The 16,577-nt window shown below is 42.5% G+C and overlaps 1 protein-coding gene across 7 annotated transcripts in view; it reads left to right on the top strand.

Moving 5' to 3' along the window:
- Positions 1 to 16,577, top strand: part of tnrc6c1 (trinucleotide repeat containing adaptor 6C1) — a 56,650-nt gene that overhangs the window by 33,359 nt on the left and 6,714 nt on the right. For 2 of the 7 annotated variants that reach the window (XM_073857208.1, XM_073857213.1), the window contains 18 exons: positions 4,897 to 7,287; positions 7,581 to 7,775; positions 8,440 to 8,603; positions 8,695 to 8,772; positions 8,869 to 8,926; positions 9,031 to 9,179; positions 9,276 to 9,407; positions 9,664 to 9,810; positions 9,959 to 10,078; positions 11,590 to 11,669; positions 12,488 to 12,741; positions 12,910 to 13,074; positions 13,325 to 13,510; positions 13,604 to 13,753; positions 14,653 to 14,754; positions 15,199 to 15,414; positions 16,220 to 16,290; positions 16,381 to 16,520. In XM_073857208.1, coding sequence (XP_073713309.1) covers positions 4,897 to 7,287; positions 7,581 to 7,775; positions 8,440 to 8,603; positions 8,695 to 8,772; positions 8,869 to 8,926; positions 9,031 to 9,179; positions 9,276 to 9,407; positions 9,664 to 9,810; positions 9,959 to 10,078; positions 11,590 to 11,669; positions 12,488 to 12,741; positions 12,910 to 13,074; positions 13,325 to 13,510; positions 13,604 to 13,753; positions 14,653 to 14,754; positions 15,199 to 15,414; positions 16,220 to 16,290; positions 16,381 to 16,520 — 4,798 coding nt within the window. Of the gene's footprint in view, positions 1 to 726; positions 3,245 to 3,321; positions 4,012 to 4,896; positions 7,288 to 7,580; positions 7,776 to 8,439; positions 8,604 to 8,694; positions 8,773 to 8,868; positions 8,927 to 9,030; positions 9,180 to 9,275; positions 9,408 to 9,663; positions 9,811 to 9,958; positions 10,079 to 11,589; positions 11,670 to 12,487; positions 12,742 to 12,909; positions 13,075 to 13,324; positions 13,511 to 13,603; positions 13,754 to 14,652; positions 14,755 to 15,198; positions 15,415 to 16,219; positions 16,291 to 16,380; positions 16,521 to 16,577 lie in introns of those variants that run through there. The other 5 variants (XM_073857214.1, XM_073857215.1, XM_073857209.1 and 2 more) reach the window with 5 other exon arrangements.

The raw sequence follows: 16,577 nt of genomic DNA on the forward strand, positions 1-16,577 counted from the left end.
ACACTTTGTTATGTTTCGTGTTATTAGGTTTGGCCACTGTGTTTTTATTGCCGTTTGTGGAGCCTGGGCTGTCTACAGAGATCGCGTTTTTTTACATTTTGATCAGTGGTCAGGCAGCAAGGAGATAGTGAGGAGATGTTTGCTGTATGTAACAAAAAATGTTTTATGGTCTTAAACACGTGAATTCCGATTTTAAAACAATGCAAAAATAAATATGCTATTGCAGTGGTTCCCATAAACCTATAGACGTTTCAGCAGTAACAACATAAACAAACAGCTTTCATGGAACAAACATAACTTCCGGTACACTTCCACAAAGAATCAATAACAACAGAGTCCTTTTAGAGTAGTTTATTTCTGATAACAAGCAAAATAAACAAAAAGTAGATTACCTTAGTTTAAATTATAGCTAAAGCTTATCACAAACTACACTGAGCTAACTTTACTGTGTAAAATGAATGTATTGATTGGCTGCCAAACCTCCCTTTACATAGCGGTGATCCATGATCGCCATCTCCCCTTGTCTTTAGGAAACCAAAACATTTTTTTTTTTTGACAAGGGTTTTCTTCCAGATTTCAGTTTAGCGACTAGCCAGACCATTAAACAAACAGAGACCGGGAGTTCCGTTCCGTTCAGATGCGTAACGCGCGTGTGTCCAATGAAGCATCTATCTTATTAAGAGTATGTGGCATTGAGCCGGTTAACCCTAAGTTCCAGATAAAAGTATTTAAAGTAGCCTTATACTTTGTAAACTTATTTTGAAGTTACCTATTAAAATGTATGTTGCTTGTTTGACTCCTGTTGTCATTTCAGTTTTTCTTGATTAGTTAGTCGAGTGCTTGTCAGCTGTTTGTGTCGCCCCCTGCTGTTGACTCCTGATGGTCCACTGTGGCTGCTTTTTCCTGACGTCATGTGTGGCTGTATGGTGTAGTATGTGAAGCTTGATTGTTGCATAAGACCCACGCTGGTCCCTCCACCCACTGTCTGACCAAGCCTCTTTACAGCTGACAAATAGCAATGTCAGCAAATCCCCCTGTTCTAAGCCCCAGACTTGCTCCTGTTTTTGTACAGGAAAGCATATGCATCTTTTAAAAGATATATTTGGCATATTGTGTTGTTTCGTGGGACCTATCCTATTCCTCCTTAGGGGCTGTTCGCACAACATTTCTGCATTAAAAAACGGCTGATGAATTGAATTAAAAAAGTACATTTGAAACTTGTCATAAAAATGCAGTGCTTATGGCATTAAATGCTGTAATAGTTTGTCTAGTGCATGTTTTTGTGGTCGATGGGCAAAAATCCATAATACAAATTACTAAAACATTTTGCTTCATAATACTGTATGGATATACTCATGCATGCCAAGAATCATTGCTTTATTACATTTTTTCACATGAATGTTTCTGACCACCATTCTGTGACCAAGTCTGTGAGAAAGGAAAACAAACTGTGCCGTTGTCAGTGAGCAGTCAATTATTTCTGTTCATCCAAAACCAAACGAAGAACAAGCTAAGAATATAAGTGCGAACTACCGATGTCCACCCCAGTGTTGACATACACCAGCTAGTTAAAAATAGATCATTTGGACGCGGGGAACGTGACCTGGCTTATGTGTACAAACCCTTCATCAACGTGACAGAAGGCTGTGATGGACTTAACACACTTAATGTGTTCAGAAGATTGATTTTAGATTGGCACATCCGATACACAGCAGTACTTTTCTGTCTTTCAGTATAAGGAGAAAACTGCTTAAAGTTTTAAAAACTTTTAATTGTATCTTTTAGAGGAAAACAAATCTAGTCATTATAACAAGGACGTCTTCTATCTTTAGAAGGAAGTCTGAGTGTTTCCAAGCCAGTGCTGTAGCATTAGACAGAATTCCTAGTTAGGTATCGCCTCCGAGAAAGTGAAAGTGCTGCCACGCTGTGTTTGAAGTGGTCAATATAAATTTAAAACAGTGGGACAAAAGAGAACTAGTTTGTCACACAGAGTACATTTCCATTCCCTGTTCTCCAGCTGAACCGTGCTGCTGGAATTTAGCACTTACACATTTAATATTCAACATGCTATTATTAGACACATACAAAACCAACAGCTTTTTAAGTCATTTGACTAGAAGCTGTCTATTTTATTTATATGTTTGCGGTTTTCCTGAAAGAGTCATTTGTAGACAAAGGAATAATTAATCAATAAGACTTTGATTACATCATTGCATAGTTGGCTGGGAAAAAAGCTGGCATTGAGTTCGATTATAATAGGAGTCTGTTCTCTTCGGATGTTAATGTATTGTGTATGGGAGGCACTGGGACCATTTGTAAACAATGCCCTGCTTGATGCCAAGAGCTGGTATGCTTTCGTAAGCGGTCGTTTCTCTTTTTCTCTCTCTACTACTGGAGCCATCCCTTGTTCTATCCCAGCATGCATTGCCTTCCGCCTATCTTCTGTATATTTGTCTCTCCCTCCCGTCTCCCTTTTCCACCATTAAAGCATGGGCACACTCAGCAGAGACATTTAGCCTTTGGCCACCTGCCCGCCTCCATGTGAGCCTCATTTGGTGTGTTTATCCTGTTTCGCATGTGGCCATTAAAGTGTTGTTTTCCTCCATACTCGGGAACCGCACCTCTGGTATGCAGAGCTACAACTGCACACACCCACTCCGCTTCTAATATTAAAACAAAAGCGTATACTTGCAAAATCAGGAGGTGTGTGCATGTTTCCTTACAGTGCAGCCCATGCTCGAAGTTGCTTTTGTGCATCTATTCAGCGAGCCCTATTGTGGGCAGCAGTGCTAATTGCAGCCTGAATGGTCGCCGCTAAATGTTTTGTGACATTTTGAAAGCATGAAAGACGAAAGGGGCACACGAGAGAAGGAATCCCCCCTTTTTGTTTAGTTTTTTCTCCCTTCTAATGGCGCAACGAAACACTCTCAGCTTTACCCTTCAGCTCCCATGCAGCCCATTTTCCCTCCCTCACAAGAGACGGAGAGAGTCTCCTCTCTCTGAATCAGGAATAGAGGTGGATATAAATAAAACCCTGCTGAGGGAACAGAGATCGGATCCTGCCGTAGCCGTGTGGGACGAATGGGGCGGCCGCTATGGGTTCTGAGCTGCAGTTCTTTGGCAGCGTTTCAAATATGAGTCTCAAAAGCCTCGCAAGCAGCAGACATATTGTAACAGGGATGGCCAGCGCTCTGCATGCAGACTAGCGCTTCTCTCAGGATGGTCGGGCGACATCTCTCCTCAGGTACTTTTCCACTTCCTCCGCAACCCCACCCCCTCTGACCCACGCGCTGATAACAGGCTTTTCCTTTCTGTTTGCTGTCTGCCGTTCTGCTTCTGTTTACTCTGCGCTCGCAGCATTCAAATGACTTTGAATAAAATGTAAAAGCCTAAAGCTATTGCATTGTGACTTGGAGATTACTGCAGGGCAGAGGTTTTCCAGACTCATCTGATAAGCGTGTTGTCTTTAGCGAGATACTTTAAGATGTTGACGGCAGCTCTGAGCTTTCTTGGCATCAGTTCAGATGTGATAAAATGGCGTCCTTTACTACGCAGTCTACAGAAGGACAGCATTTGTGTTGGGGAAACACTACACTCTCTCTCATGCACGCCCTCCTTTTTTTCTTAACTGTAGTTAAAAGTCTTTTTTGCATGGTTAGTGACTGAAAGGCTGGCTCACACAAACGCTGCCGCTTTGCTGAGGTTGGACACACACTGAGCCGTGCCTGCGCATGCAAAGCCACACTAAAACAAAAACAAGAGAGTTGAACAAGTGCCAGGAAGCTGGGCAGCATTTGCCAGCTAATTAGCACAACAGGATCCCTGTATCCGTATGTGGGCATTTGTACTGTTTTCGTTGTTGTTATCAATGTGTTGATAGAGATTTCGAATGAACATATTTCTATGAAAGTGAATTCTGCGGTTGTAATCTGTCAGGCCAGCAGAGGGAGATGGTTGTGGTTTGGGGAGCCGAGGCTTTGCGGTGAACCCAGTGGAAAATTATGGCTCCAGGCTAGTACATACATGTGATCCTGCAAATGCAGTAACTGGTGCATTTATATTCTTTTGAAGTTATGACCTTTCTCTCTTTCTCATGTTTTGGGGGAAAACAAATAAGGGGATCTTTTAAGTGCTATTTTACACGTTTCCTGAGAGGGATGGGTGCATTAAATAAATGAATGTTCACCCAAAAATGTAAATTCTCTCAATGTTTACTTACCCTCATTGAACTAAACCTGCACAAGTTTCTTTATTGTGTTGAACACAAAGGCAGATATTTTGATATGATAGGTAACCACAGAGTTGACAGTACTCATTGATTTTCATAGTAGGAAAACAAATACAATGGAAGTCAGAGGGTATCGTCAACTGTGTGCTTAGCATCATTTATCAGAATATCTTCTTTTGTGTTCAACAGATCAATATATGAGGTTGAGTAAATGATGACGTAATTAAACATTTTCTGTGAATTATCCCTTTAAGGCAGTTCATTGTTAATTGACTACCAATAAATTAATAGGAAAATGGTCCACACATTTTTTGCTGCTCTATTTTTATCTTTTACTATGGTGATATCATGCAAATGCTTCATTCTACTAAAGCACGGGGGGGGGGGGGGATTTGGGGCCTTGTTAATCAATGTTTACATGATCACTGTATTAAAAAATAACCATGAAGCAGTGTGTAAACCATTATCATTTTTTTGTAAGAATAAAATTTACATCAAGTACTTGTATTTATTTATTTATTTATTTATTTGGTGAGTAGCTGTTTTTGAGTAGTATGTTTTATTGTCAGTTTCCTTGTTTTTAAAAGCATGTCAATTACATTTCTAATTTAAAATAACAAGCATTACAGGCAAAGAAATTAATTGTGTGTCTCTCTCTCTTTTAACAGAGCTGCCCCAACAGAGTGGCCTGGCAGCCCAGTATGAGAATATACCCTCCAAACGCAGTGCCACTACAGCCTCTTCCAACAGCTGCAGCGGCTGGGATCCACTGATTATTGACGAGAGCGATACTGAGGCGTGGCCTTCCATTTCATGCAAAGAAAGCCACGGCCCTGCAGGATGCCAATTGGACACTGAAAGTGTCAGCGATATTAGCAGCACAAGCAGCATGAGCATGGCCACAGGATCTGGCCAGCAAGGCCATTTCTCCACCAATCACCCCAGCAAAGCCAATGTCAGCCACTCAGGAGGTCTGCTCTCCAGTCAGGGTGGGGTCAGCAGAGGCTGGGGCTCTGGCCCATCTCCTGCCAGTGGAGGAGAAGGGAAGAATGAAGTGTCCAGCACATCAGTGGGAGTCAGGGGTTGGGGCTCCTCCAACTTTAACTTGAACTTAAATCCCAATGCCAACCCCTCTGCCTGGCCAGTTCTGGGACATGAAGGGACCGGCATGGGTGGTGGCAGCTCTGGAGGAAACAACCCTCCTCCTTCTAATCTCTGTAGCCCACCGGGCAGTTTGCCCAGTCAGGGCTCTAGCAGCAGTGGCAGCATAAGTGGTGCCAATGGAAATTCTGCAGGTAATGGTGGTAGTGGCAATTGCAGCACCACATGGGGTAGCATTATGCCCAGTGACTCCTCAGAGTCACACTCCAGCCCATCCACGAATGTGTCTTTCAGCTCCGAACCTCAGAACCTTAACACTGATGGACCAAATCACACTAAGCAGGAGCCCAGAAGCCCTGGCCACTGCCTGCCTAACTGGGGGGTTGGCTCTGCAGGCATGGGCTCATTTGTTCAAACTCCAGGAGGAGCCTCACAGGTCAATGGTGAGGAAGAACCTGTTTGGGGTAATGGAGATGCCAAGTCTGTTAGTGGCTCAAAAGACTCTGGTTGGGACTCAGGGAGCAGCTGGGGACAGGGAGTGGCCTCAGGAACTGCTAGCTGGGGACAAGCTTCCTCAACTGGAGACTGGGGTAAGCACTCCAACAGTGAGGCCAAAGGATGGGATTCTTCTAGCTCTCCCACCCAAGAGCAGCAACTTAATTCTTGGGTTCGTGGGCCCAATGCCCCAGCTAGTGAGGGAAGCAGTGATAGCATGGAATGCTGTCCTCGCAGAAAGGACCGCTCATCAAGAGATGATGCTTCCCCTATTCTGCCTACCCCGGATATGGACCCCAGAGTTCTGTGCAACACAGGCTGGGGACAAACACCTGTACGCCAACACACTGCTTGGGAGACAGAAGAAGCTGCACGCTCCAACCGCAAGAATGACATTGGAACTGATGCCTGGGGCTCAACCTCAAATGCAGCCAATGCAGGACCAATACCAACTTCTGGCAATGCCAATATAAACTCTGCCAATGCGTCCAGACCTGACTCTGGGAGCAAGAATGAGGGCCCTTGCCCTAGTACTGGAGCTGCACCAGGCTGGGGTACAGCCATGCAACCACCCCAGGCTGGTTCTGGTTGGACGGATCCAGCCCACAACAAGAAACCCTCCAGTGGTCCTGGAAACTGGGGCAGTACCCCATCTGGTGGTCCGGGTGGCAACCTGCAGAAAAGTGGTCAGACTTGGGGTTCTGAGGAAAAATCTCCTACCTGGGAGGAGAGTCATGCTAAAATCAAACCACAGGGTTGGACTGAGGGTCACAAATCATCTCAAGGATGGGGCAATGGGCCTGTTGGAGAAAGTGGATCTGGAGGAGAATGGGGTGAACCTGCAGATGGGAAGAAAAATGGCCCATCCAACTCCTCCTGGGATGGAGAAGGATCAGGCTGGAATGAGGGCTCCAGATGGGGAAAACCTGCCCCAGCAGTAGGAGGAAACTGGGGAGATGCACAGCGCCCCAATGTGCCGCCACAAGGATGGAATAACAAGCCTCAGGAGGGCAACAATGGCAATAGTGGCAGTGGAAGCATGGGTTCTTGGGGAGGTCCAAGCTCTATTAAACAAAGTGGCCCTGGATGGGGTGGAGGAAATAATGGAAATGTTAAGCCCGATCACACTGGAGAGCCCACTGGATGGGAGGAGCCATCTCCACCCTCTATCCGTCGCAAGATGGAGATCGATGACGGTACCTCAGCTTGGGGTGACCCAAGTACACATAACAAGACAGTCAATCTCTGGGACAGAAATAACCCTGGCATGCAAGGCAAATCAGGCCCTGCCAATGCTAACAATGTACCCAACAACCATCATCATCATTCCCATCATAACCAGCCTCCCATGCAGACCCACGCTCATGGAGGGCCAAACTCTAATAATAACCACATTTCCCCTGATAACGTAGCCCCACATCAAACAGGGCCACCACACAACAGAACTGGGCTAATGAATCCAGGTAAGAAAACTATAAAACAACCTGGAACAGACTCTGCACCCTCTGCTGTCTTTCCCTCTGCCAAAGCTGTATTCAGCATGGCATCCTTTAATCTTTCCTCTGCCAAGAATTAAACAGACATTTAATACTGCTGCCTATTATTCCATTTTAGGTCACCTAATCCTAGAAAATAACATTTGTAGTTTATTTTTGTAGACATGTATACTACATAGTCTTAGACTTGTAAACAAGTTGCTTATATGACCAGTGATGCAGTTAAAGCTTATGGTAGATTTGTGCGTGTTACTCTACAGGATGGGGGGAGATGACAAATGTCCATTCAAAACCTGAACCCTCATGGGGAGAGCCAGCCGCCCCTGCAGTAAGTGTGGACAATGGCACTTCGGCATGGGGTAAACCTCCAGGTGGCTGTGGAGGCTGGAGTGATAATGGGCCTGAAGTCTATGGTAGAGGTAACGGACCTCCTGGACCTGCCCCCTGCAAACCTGGTTAGCTTTGTCATTTTTTTTTTAAAAAATTTATGTCGTTTTCCCCAATATAGCTTTACAGTTTTTAGAAAAAAATCTTAATTTATTTTGTTTATTCTTTATAGCTAAACCTGACTCTTGAAATGAACATAGCTATAGAAGCTGAAATGGTTGTTAAAAATTAACATTAAATCATATTCATGTTGCCATATTAAAATGCATACTATGCACATTTTCATAAGCAGACTGTGTGTGATATATAAAAGTTTATAATATTTAGTGATAAAAATGTTACTCTGAATTTACTTCAGTTGTTCTACATAGTTGTTTCAATGTAGCAGTTTGCTTCATTGGCTTATTTAGTACTTCGAAGAAAGCTCATGTTTTTACATTAAGGCAATGTTTCAGCAGTATTTATTCTGTGGTCAGATATTTCCCCCTTAAATATTAGTTTTATAACAATGGGTGCCGTTAGTATTGTAACATCATTGCCTGTATCTGACCCCACTGAGTAGTTGCCTGTTATCGTCACTAAGCTTCAAAATGTGTTACAACAGAGCCCCCTAATGTTAAAAAATATTCACTGCATGATTATACATAGTTTTTTCTCCTCAAATGATCAATTGCTAGTTTTGATGTGTATTTTTATGGACAATTCTCATAATCACATTTTTTTGTCATCCAGCCCCCAAATCTATGCAAGATGGTTGGGGAGGTGGTGAGGACATGGGTCTGTCTGCGGGGCATTGGGAGCAAGAAGAGGGAGATATGTGGAACAGCACTGCATCTCAGGAGAGCAACTCATCCTGCAACTCCTGGGGCAACCCACCCAAGAAGGGCCCACCAAAGGTACAAGAGCTAAGAACCAAAAATGCCTTATTTTGGCATCAGTCACACTGCCTGCAGCAGAAACAGCTAATCTGTTTTTTCCTCTCTGAAGGTTAAAGTCCCAAACAAACAGGATGATACCTGGATCATGAATCGTCTGATCAAGCAGCTAACTGACATGGGCTTTCCTGTGAGTACTGCTTGTTACTCATAAAATAGTATTTTGCTTTATACAGATAGTTGGTGGATAGATAATAGATGGTGTGCGTCTTCTTGAATTCTGCAGAGAGACCCTGCGGAGGAGGCTCTTAAGAGCAACAACATGAACTTGGATCAGGCTATGAGTAAGTGTTACGTTTGTTAAATATTCAGTCCCTTTGAAGTCTCTATGCTAAATTATTTTTTACTGTATATATAGCATATATATCAAACGTCTATAATTTCGTAGGCGCCCTGTTGGAGAAGAAGTCCGAACTAGATAAACGGGGGATGGGAATCTCTGACTACAACAACGGCCTAGTCAATAAACCAATGGGCTGCAGGCCTTCTGTCATCTCCAAAGAATCCTCTTCAGATCGTCCTCCTTTCATGGACAAGGTACTTGCTTCTCACCATAATACGCACAAGTAGAAATAGAAGAGTTCTAGAAGAATATGGTGGAAATTTTTTATTTTTTTATTCTTTCCTCATTAGGATGCTGGGCTAGTAGATGATGCCCAAACCTCACCGTTTATGCCTTCTCCGAGCCTGAAGCTCCCATTGGGTAGTGCTGCACTCCCTGGCCAAAGCCTTGGAGTTGCCATGCAAAACTTGAACAACAGACAGGTGAGCCTGATGTTTGTTCAATACTCAAATCTAATTTCCTAAATGTTAGTGATATACTGATACATAGGCCAGGGTTAATAATAAGATGTTTGGAAAAATTGTGAAATATCTTTAGCAAAAGGAAATTAACGAAGGAGTACAAAATCATAATACATTTTGTCATAATTCTTTTTAATATCCAAATCTTCCCTTAGCTGGTGGTCTGACATTTTTGGGTTTTCAGTGTGAGGTTGATTTCTTGTGTGTTTTGTTATAGATGCAGAGTGGAGTGTTTGGTAGCAGTGGAGCAGCACAAGCCCGGGCCCTGCAGCCGCAGCAGCCTCCTCCCCAGCCGACAGTGCCGCCTCTCAACTCCTCCCAGCCTAGTCTACGCGCTCAAGTGCCTCAGTTTCTCACCCCTCAGGTGAGCTTGCAAGCGTATGCTAGTGGTTTAGCACCTTGCTGCAAGTGCGGTGTTATCATGCCGAAAAAGTTTTTCACACCTGAGTATTCTGTGGGTAAATCTGTTTATGTCATGGTGTACTCTGACCGCTCTGTTCACTCGTTTACAGGTTCAAGCACAGCTTTTACAGTTTGCAGCAAAAAACATTGGTCTCAACCCTGCACTTTTAACCTCACCAATAAACCCTCAGCATATGACCCTGTTGAACCAACTTTATCAGCTGCAACTGGTGAGTGCTGATCTTTTGTTTGCTATGTATGTATACATTAGGGCTGTCAAAATTAACGCGTTAACGCAAATTTTTACATTTTAACACCACTAATTTTAACAATGCGCGATTAATGCAACACGCAATTTCTGTTTGACCCTTGGTCTCATAGTTGAATAAATTAAGACGCAGCCTTAGACAGTAAATTTGACCCGTGCTGTCTAAATGAGTCCAAGGTTTTCATAAAAATAAGAACATTAGGCTTTTGTCTAGCGAATCCAAAGCTCTAAGTGGTTGTTGAACTTCTAAAATGATCTTTATTTGTATGTTTTCTAAGAAGTGTTCTGTCCTAAATGCTTAACTAATACACAAAGGATGCGCGTCTTTGGTTTCGGTTTTAAAACATGCAGAAATTAGAAAATAATAGTGCAGGACTTGCTTGACGTTAAAATTATTAAGAGAGATAAAGTTTGGGACCTGATTTATGTTAAAAGCGTTCTTTCCTACCCTGACTGACAGATCTGAAGCGAGTGCACACAAACGTGCGAGTGCCTGACCCTGATTTATAGACATCTACACAGAATTAGTTTTAAAAATATCTGTTTTGCCAAGAATTCACGCAGATATAATCTGTTATGTCTTAAGTGAATGTTTTATTAACTATTGAGTAAAAATATCTGATGTGTAACATTATTAGGATATAAGATCCTTCCTTGCATTACAGTAGATCTTAAAACTGTCTGTCTTAATGTTGATCAAACAATAAAAGGAAACAGTTTATTATTGTTTTTGACTTTGTGTGTGCCGAATCTATTAGTTTTACCAGTGATTTTAAGGAATGTTTGTGGTAATTTTGGACTTTTCTCAAAATTAACTTTGCTGACTCTGTCAACTTCTGCACCCATTCAAACAAATCATGCATTTTTTTGAAGTCTTTTGACAAAGAATGTCTAAATATAAATAACACATTTTTGAAAATTTGCTCATCCGACTCAGTTTGCCAGCACGGCTCACAAATGATGCAACAACAAACAGAAATGTAGAAAGAAAAGGTCTTCTGAAAGCAACATTTATATACGAAACAATGGCTGATGGTTCTGTCGAAAATGTGAACAGGCTGGTGTAAACATACTTTTGCATAAAGCATCTATATTTGTCCACATCCTTGTTGATTAGAGTATCAAAAACTTAAAAGGTATTAAATAAAAGTAAATTTAGAACAAATATAAAAATGTGCGATTAATGATGTAACTCATTACAATCATGCGATTATTTTAATCTATTGACAGCCCTAGTATATATACATGTAACCCGTTTCTTACTCAGTCAATATTAACAGATATCAAGGTTATATTTTCACAGAGTGTTCTTTACATTATGTATGATGACTTTACATAGAAAACAGTAAATCACTAAAATTGCTTTAGCTGGGTTTTTTACATAGAGCGTCTCATTTATTTGTTTATCAGAGTGTCTTAAATTTCACTGATAATGCCTCATTGTAATGTTTTCTTGTCTGTATGATTTTGCAGGCGTACCAGCGTTTACAAATTCAGCAGCAGATGTTGCAGGCACAGCGCAGTGTTTCTGGCCCCATCCGACAGCAAGAGCAGCAAGTAAGCATTTAACCCTCTACTTACGAAAATACAGCAAAATCTGCTTTTAAATGCACTCGTTAACTTATTGAATATTTGTGTAAATATTAACAAATCATATTAAATATTCTTTAGATTCGGTAAACATGTAGTAATAAAAAAATACAAATATTTTCATAGCGTTTTTGTACTGAGGTACCATAGAGACAGAGCACAGCGCGTCATAAGCTGAAAACCACACTCACCGGGGGAAACCAATCCATCCGTCTCCATTGACATGGTATTGCGAGAGGCTGCCTCATTGTCATTTCTGGCTTATAACAAAAAACAGAATAATGCCTAAAAGCTGCTGTGTGACAGGATGTAAAGCTAACAAGCCAAAAAACCCAGAAATACATTTTTATAAGCTGTCAACCCAACAAAAAAACGAGCGTTTAAAGACACAAAAGTGGAAACAGGCAACGTTTCATATACTTATATTAGTAGAACTGCGTCCACTAGGGGGAAACGTAGTCGGCGATCCACTTTTTACTCCTTAAAGGCTGGGTTTTACGCCCTCGACAGCTTATAAAAACTTATTTCTGAGTTTTTTGGCTTGTTAGCTGTTCATCTTGTCACACAGCAGCTTTTAGGCATTATTCAGTTTTTGTTATAAGCCAGAAATGACAAGGAGGTGGCCTCTCGCAATACAAAGTCAATGGAGACGGTTGGATTGTTTTCCCCCCGGTGGGCGTGGTTTTCAAATTTGCATAACTGTGCTTTGTCTCTATTTCCATAGCTACCTAATTTGAACTGTTTACCTCACATTTATATGCATTGATGAGTTTGTCCTCCTGCAAGTTGCACGTACAATCAATAACATGCAGCAACAGATTCAGCAGCATCAGCGGCAGCTGGCTCAGGCTCTGCTGATGAAACAGCAGCAGCAACAGCAGCCGCCCCCCTCTCACCCGGGCCTGCATCCCAGCGCAGGCAAATCAGCTTTGGACACGTTTCCCGTCCATCCCCAAGCCTCCAGTCTCTCCGTTTCTGACCTTCAGACCAAAGAGCCGCAGTCTTCTCCGAACTCCTTCTCCCCCTACCCTATGTGTGAGTACCAGCACTGTCTCCCATTGCTCAGATTACTTTTTTGGCGTTTTGTCATGGCTTTGAATACGAGTTTAGTGTGTAAATGGTTTATAGGAAGACGGTTGTGCCTTCATGTTGAAAGTTCTATATATGATGTATAAGAGCCTTTTGTGTTTTTTGTCTCTGTAGCTGGATTGAACCATAACATGAATGTAAACTGCATGGACATGGGTGGCCTGTCTATTAAGGACCCTCCTCAGCCTCAGTCACGCCTATCACAGTGGACACACCCTAACCCCATGGAAAATCTCTCTGGCAACTCCTCTCCAATGGAGCCTAACTTCAACAAGCACGGTACAAACGAAGTAACATTACTATTATTAGCAAGCCTCGTTGGAATCAGCATATTTTTTTGTATGTTCTTGTGCAAGGATCAGTAAATCACTCTGTTTAGATGCGTTTAAAAATGTGTTACACAGATTTACATAGTATTGTAATGCCTAGACCATTAAATGAATGTACACATAAGTGCGTGCAAATGCATTTTTCTTGTGGGTCTTGTTGTCAGTAAACGGACGGTAAATATGTAGTAAAAATTTCACAGGTGCTTTCTCTGTAGGCCCCAGTCTTGGTCCCCCAAGTAAGCCTCAGCTGGATGACTCCTACAGTCCCTATCTGATTCCCAGCTCCGAGTCTCCCGCCAGTCCTCTGGCACATCATGATAGCTGGGGACAGGGCAAGAACACCAATGACAAGATCTCAAATGGGACCAATGTCAACTGGCCTCCAGGTAATTAACCTGTGTCTCCGCAATCTCTTTGTACAAATTTGTTATGCAAAACGAGTGAATCATACATGATTTGGTTCTTTTGAAATCCCTCAGAGTTCTGTCCTGGAGTTCCCTGGAAAGGACTGCAAAATATCGACCCTGAGACCGACCCCAATGTGACCCCAGGGAGTGTCCCCAGTGGACCTACCATCAATACCAACATTCAGGATGTTAACCGCTATCTGCTCAGAGACCGAAGTGGAGGTAGGAGGACTGATCACTTTTTCCTAAAAGATAAATATGTGCATCTGTTTTCAGTTAACTTCCTGTCAGGTGGCTGTGGATTCAAAAGACTTTCCCAAACTATGTATGTTTTTTAATATCATGTTTAAACATCTTGCATTATTGCTTCTGTTTAGACTACGGCCATATACTCTGCTTTTTAAGCGTCCCACAACATCCGCGTAGCAATAATTTTACTTTTAAAGCGACATTTCACTTTTTTTGAAAACAGCTCCCCTAGAGTTGAACATTTGATTCTTGCCGTTTTGGAGTCCGTTCGGCTGATCTCTGGGTCTGTTGCTGGCACTTTTAGCGTAGCTTAGCACAATTCATTGAATCTGATTAGACCATTAGCATCGCGGTAAAAATAACCAAAGAGTTTTGATATTTTCCCTATTTAAAACTTGACTCTTCTTTAGTTACATTGTGTACTAAGAAAAGTTGCAATTTTCTAGGCAGATATGGCTAGTACCTATACTCTCAAACTGGCGTAATAATCAAGGACTTTGCTGCTGTAACATGTCTGCAGCAGGCGTAGTGATATTACGCACTGCGCGAAAATAGTCCCCTTGGTGACTTTCAGTGGCAGGGGACTAATCGGATTCAATGGATTGTGCTGGGCTATGCTGGGATTGCTGGCACCGGACCCGGAGATCGTCTGGATGGATTCCAAAACGGTGAGAATCGAAACCCTAGGGGAGCTGTAAAATGAGCATATTTTCAAAAAAAGTGGAATGTCCCTTTAAGAACGTCAGCCTACTAACTAGTTTATTTATTTTGTATTATTTTTCTTACCTGTAGAACTTTAAGATATTAAGTTTTTTGTTACATTTATAATTTCCACTTGAATTCTTGCCTGCTTTGTTTGGGACGCAACATAGGTTCCACCCCAACTTCCACACAGAGCGAGGCTCTGCCTCCCTCCAGCGATTGGCCAGTCAATAGCTCTTTCGGTCTGTCCTCCACCGAGGCAGACAACACAGGTACAACTACCAGAATCCCCTTCTGCCCTCAACCCTCCCTGTGTCCCACTTTTTCTAAAAGACCTACTGTTCAACCTCTGCCTAGCATGGGACCTAGAACGGTGGTTGCATTCCTACGTATCTAGTGGGCTCTTTTCCCCCATAAAGAGCTTTTTTTCACCTACATTTGTCCATACATTCCCTCAGTGGTGTTAGTCAGACACTGTCCCTGTGTGCAGCATGGTCACAAACTGTGATTTTGTGAGATGGAAGTGGTGAGAGGGCTGTGTTCTTCTGTGGGTGGGGCATGAACCCTTATGACAACAAGTATGGCCCCCTCTCTGTCCTGTCTGAAGTGACGTCTAGTTCTCTGAATTAGACACAGGAAATATGATGCGTGTTACCATTGTCTCCATTTTATCCTTCCTGCCTCTTTGACACACATTCAATGTTATTGATCCACAGGCAAACTCTCTGACATGAAGTCCACTTGGTCACCGGGGCCCATCTCACACACCCAGGCTTCTCTATCTCACGAGCTTTGGAAAGTCCCTCAAGGACCCCGAAACACGACGGCTCCCACGCGGCCACCCCCGGGCCTGACCAACACCAAGCCCTCGTCCACGTGGGGCGGAAACACCCTGGGCCTGGTGGCCGGATGGAGCGGCTCTTACTCCTCAGGTGCCACTGACCTTTCTCCATCCGAATAGTGCAGTATGGATATCTGTGCGTTTAGTTATTCTTAGGGTTGGGTGTGGGCGTACGGAGACGGCAGTTGAATCGTCAGTTTACTTTCTGTGTGGGTGTGAACGCTATCAAAGCGTTGAGGTCGGGATGAAGCGATTGGAGCATTTCCAGGTGCAGGTTCTGGCACTGCAACCAACGAATGCAGTGTGTTGTGGTTTTTATTCTCTCACATATGTTGTGTGTTAGTCAGCAAACCCACGCTGTTGTTTAATCACACTTTCTTGATATTTAACTGAAGCTCTGTAGAAATGTTTATGTAGAAATTGCCCCAAAAATGTAAATATAAATAAGAGATGACATGGTTAGGGATTTTAACTGACAGTTATTTGTCTAATAAATTATGACATTTATGACGATTAATTGCCTGTTTTAGGACTTTGGCGGTTATGAAGATTAATTGTCTGTTTTATTGCTTTGACAATTAATTCTCATACATTTTTTGTTTGTTCATAAAATAATTTTCACACATTGTTTTAATACACATAACACATATTTAAAAGTTATCTGATGCTGTCTCGTAAATACAGGCGCTGCAGCTCCCCCTTGTGTTTTTTAGAGAGATGTGCAATCATTGCGGTGATCTGAGATGATCACGATGAGATGATTATTTAATAATTGTGACAGCCCTAATATAAATAAGATGTATGAACAGGATGAAATAAACTTTCATAGAGAGAGAGACCTTTTTTATTTAAAGTATTTCAAAGATTTGTTTACAAGACTCTCTATCTTCGAGTAGGAACCACGTGGAGTACAGACAGCTCCAACAGAAGCACTAGCTGGTTGGTCCTGAGAAACCTCACCCCACAGGTATCATCATGGCAGCTTGTTATTTATTTAGTTGTTTCTTTTTTTACTGTATATTGTGTTATATCTTTGCTGTCTGTTTTGTTTGTTTAGATTGATGGTTCAACGCTGCGGACACTGTGCATGCAACATGGCCCACTTATCACATTCCATCTTAACCTAACGCAGGGCAATGCAGTTGTGCGCTACAGTTCAAAAGAGGAAGCTGCCAAAGCTCAGAAGTCCCTACACATGTATGTATAGATTCCGCGATAATAACTATACTTACACAGTATAAAGATCAGTTTTGA

Source organism: Misgurnus anguillicaudatus, chromosome 19 (genome assembly GCF_027580225.2).
Source record: "Misgurnus anguillicaudatus chromosome 19, ASM2758022v2, whole genome shotgun sequence".
Classification (NCBI taxonomy): domain Eukaryota; kingdom Metazoa; phylum Chordata; class Actinopteri; order Cypriniformes; family Cobitidae; genus Misgurnus; species Misgurnus anguillicaudatus.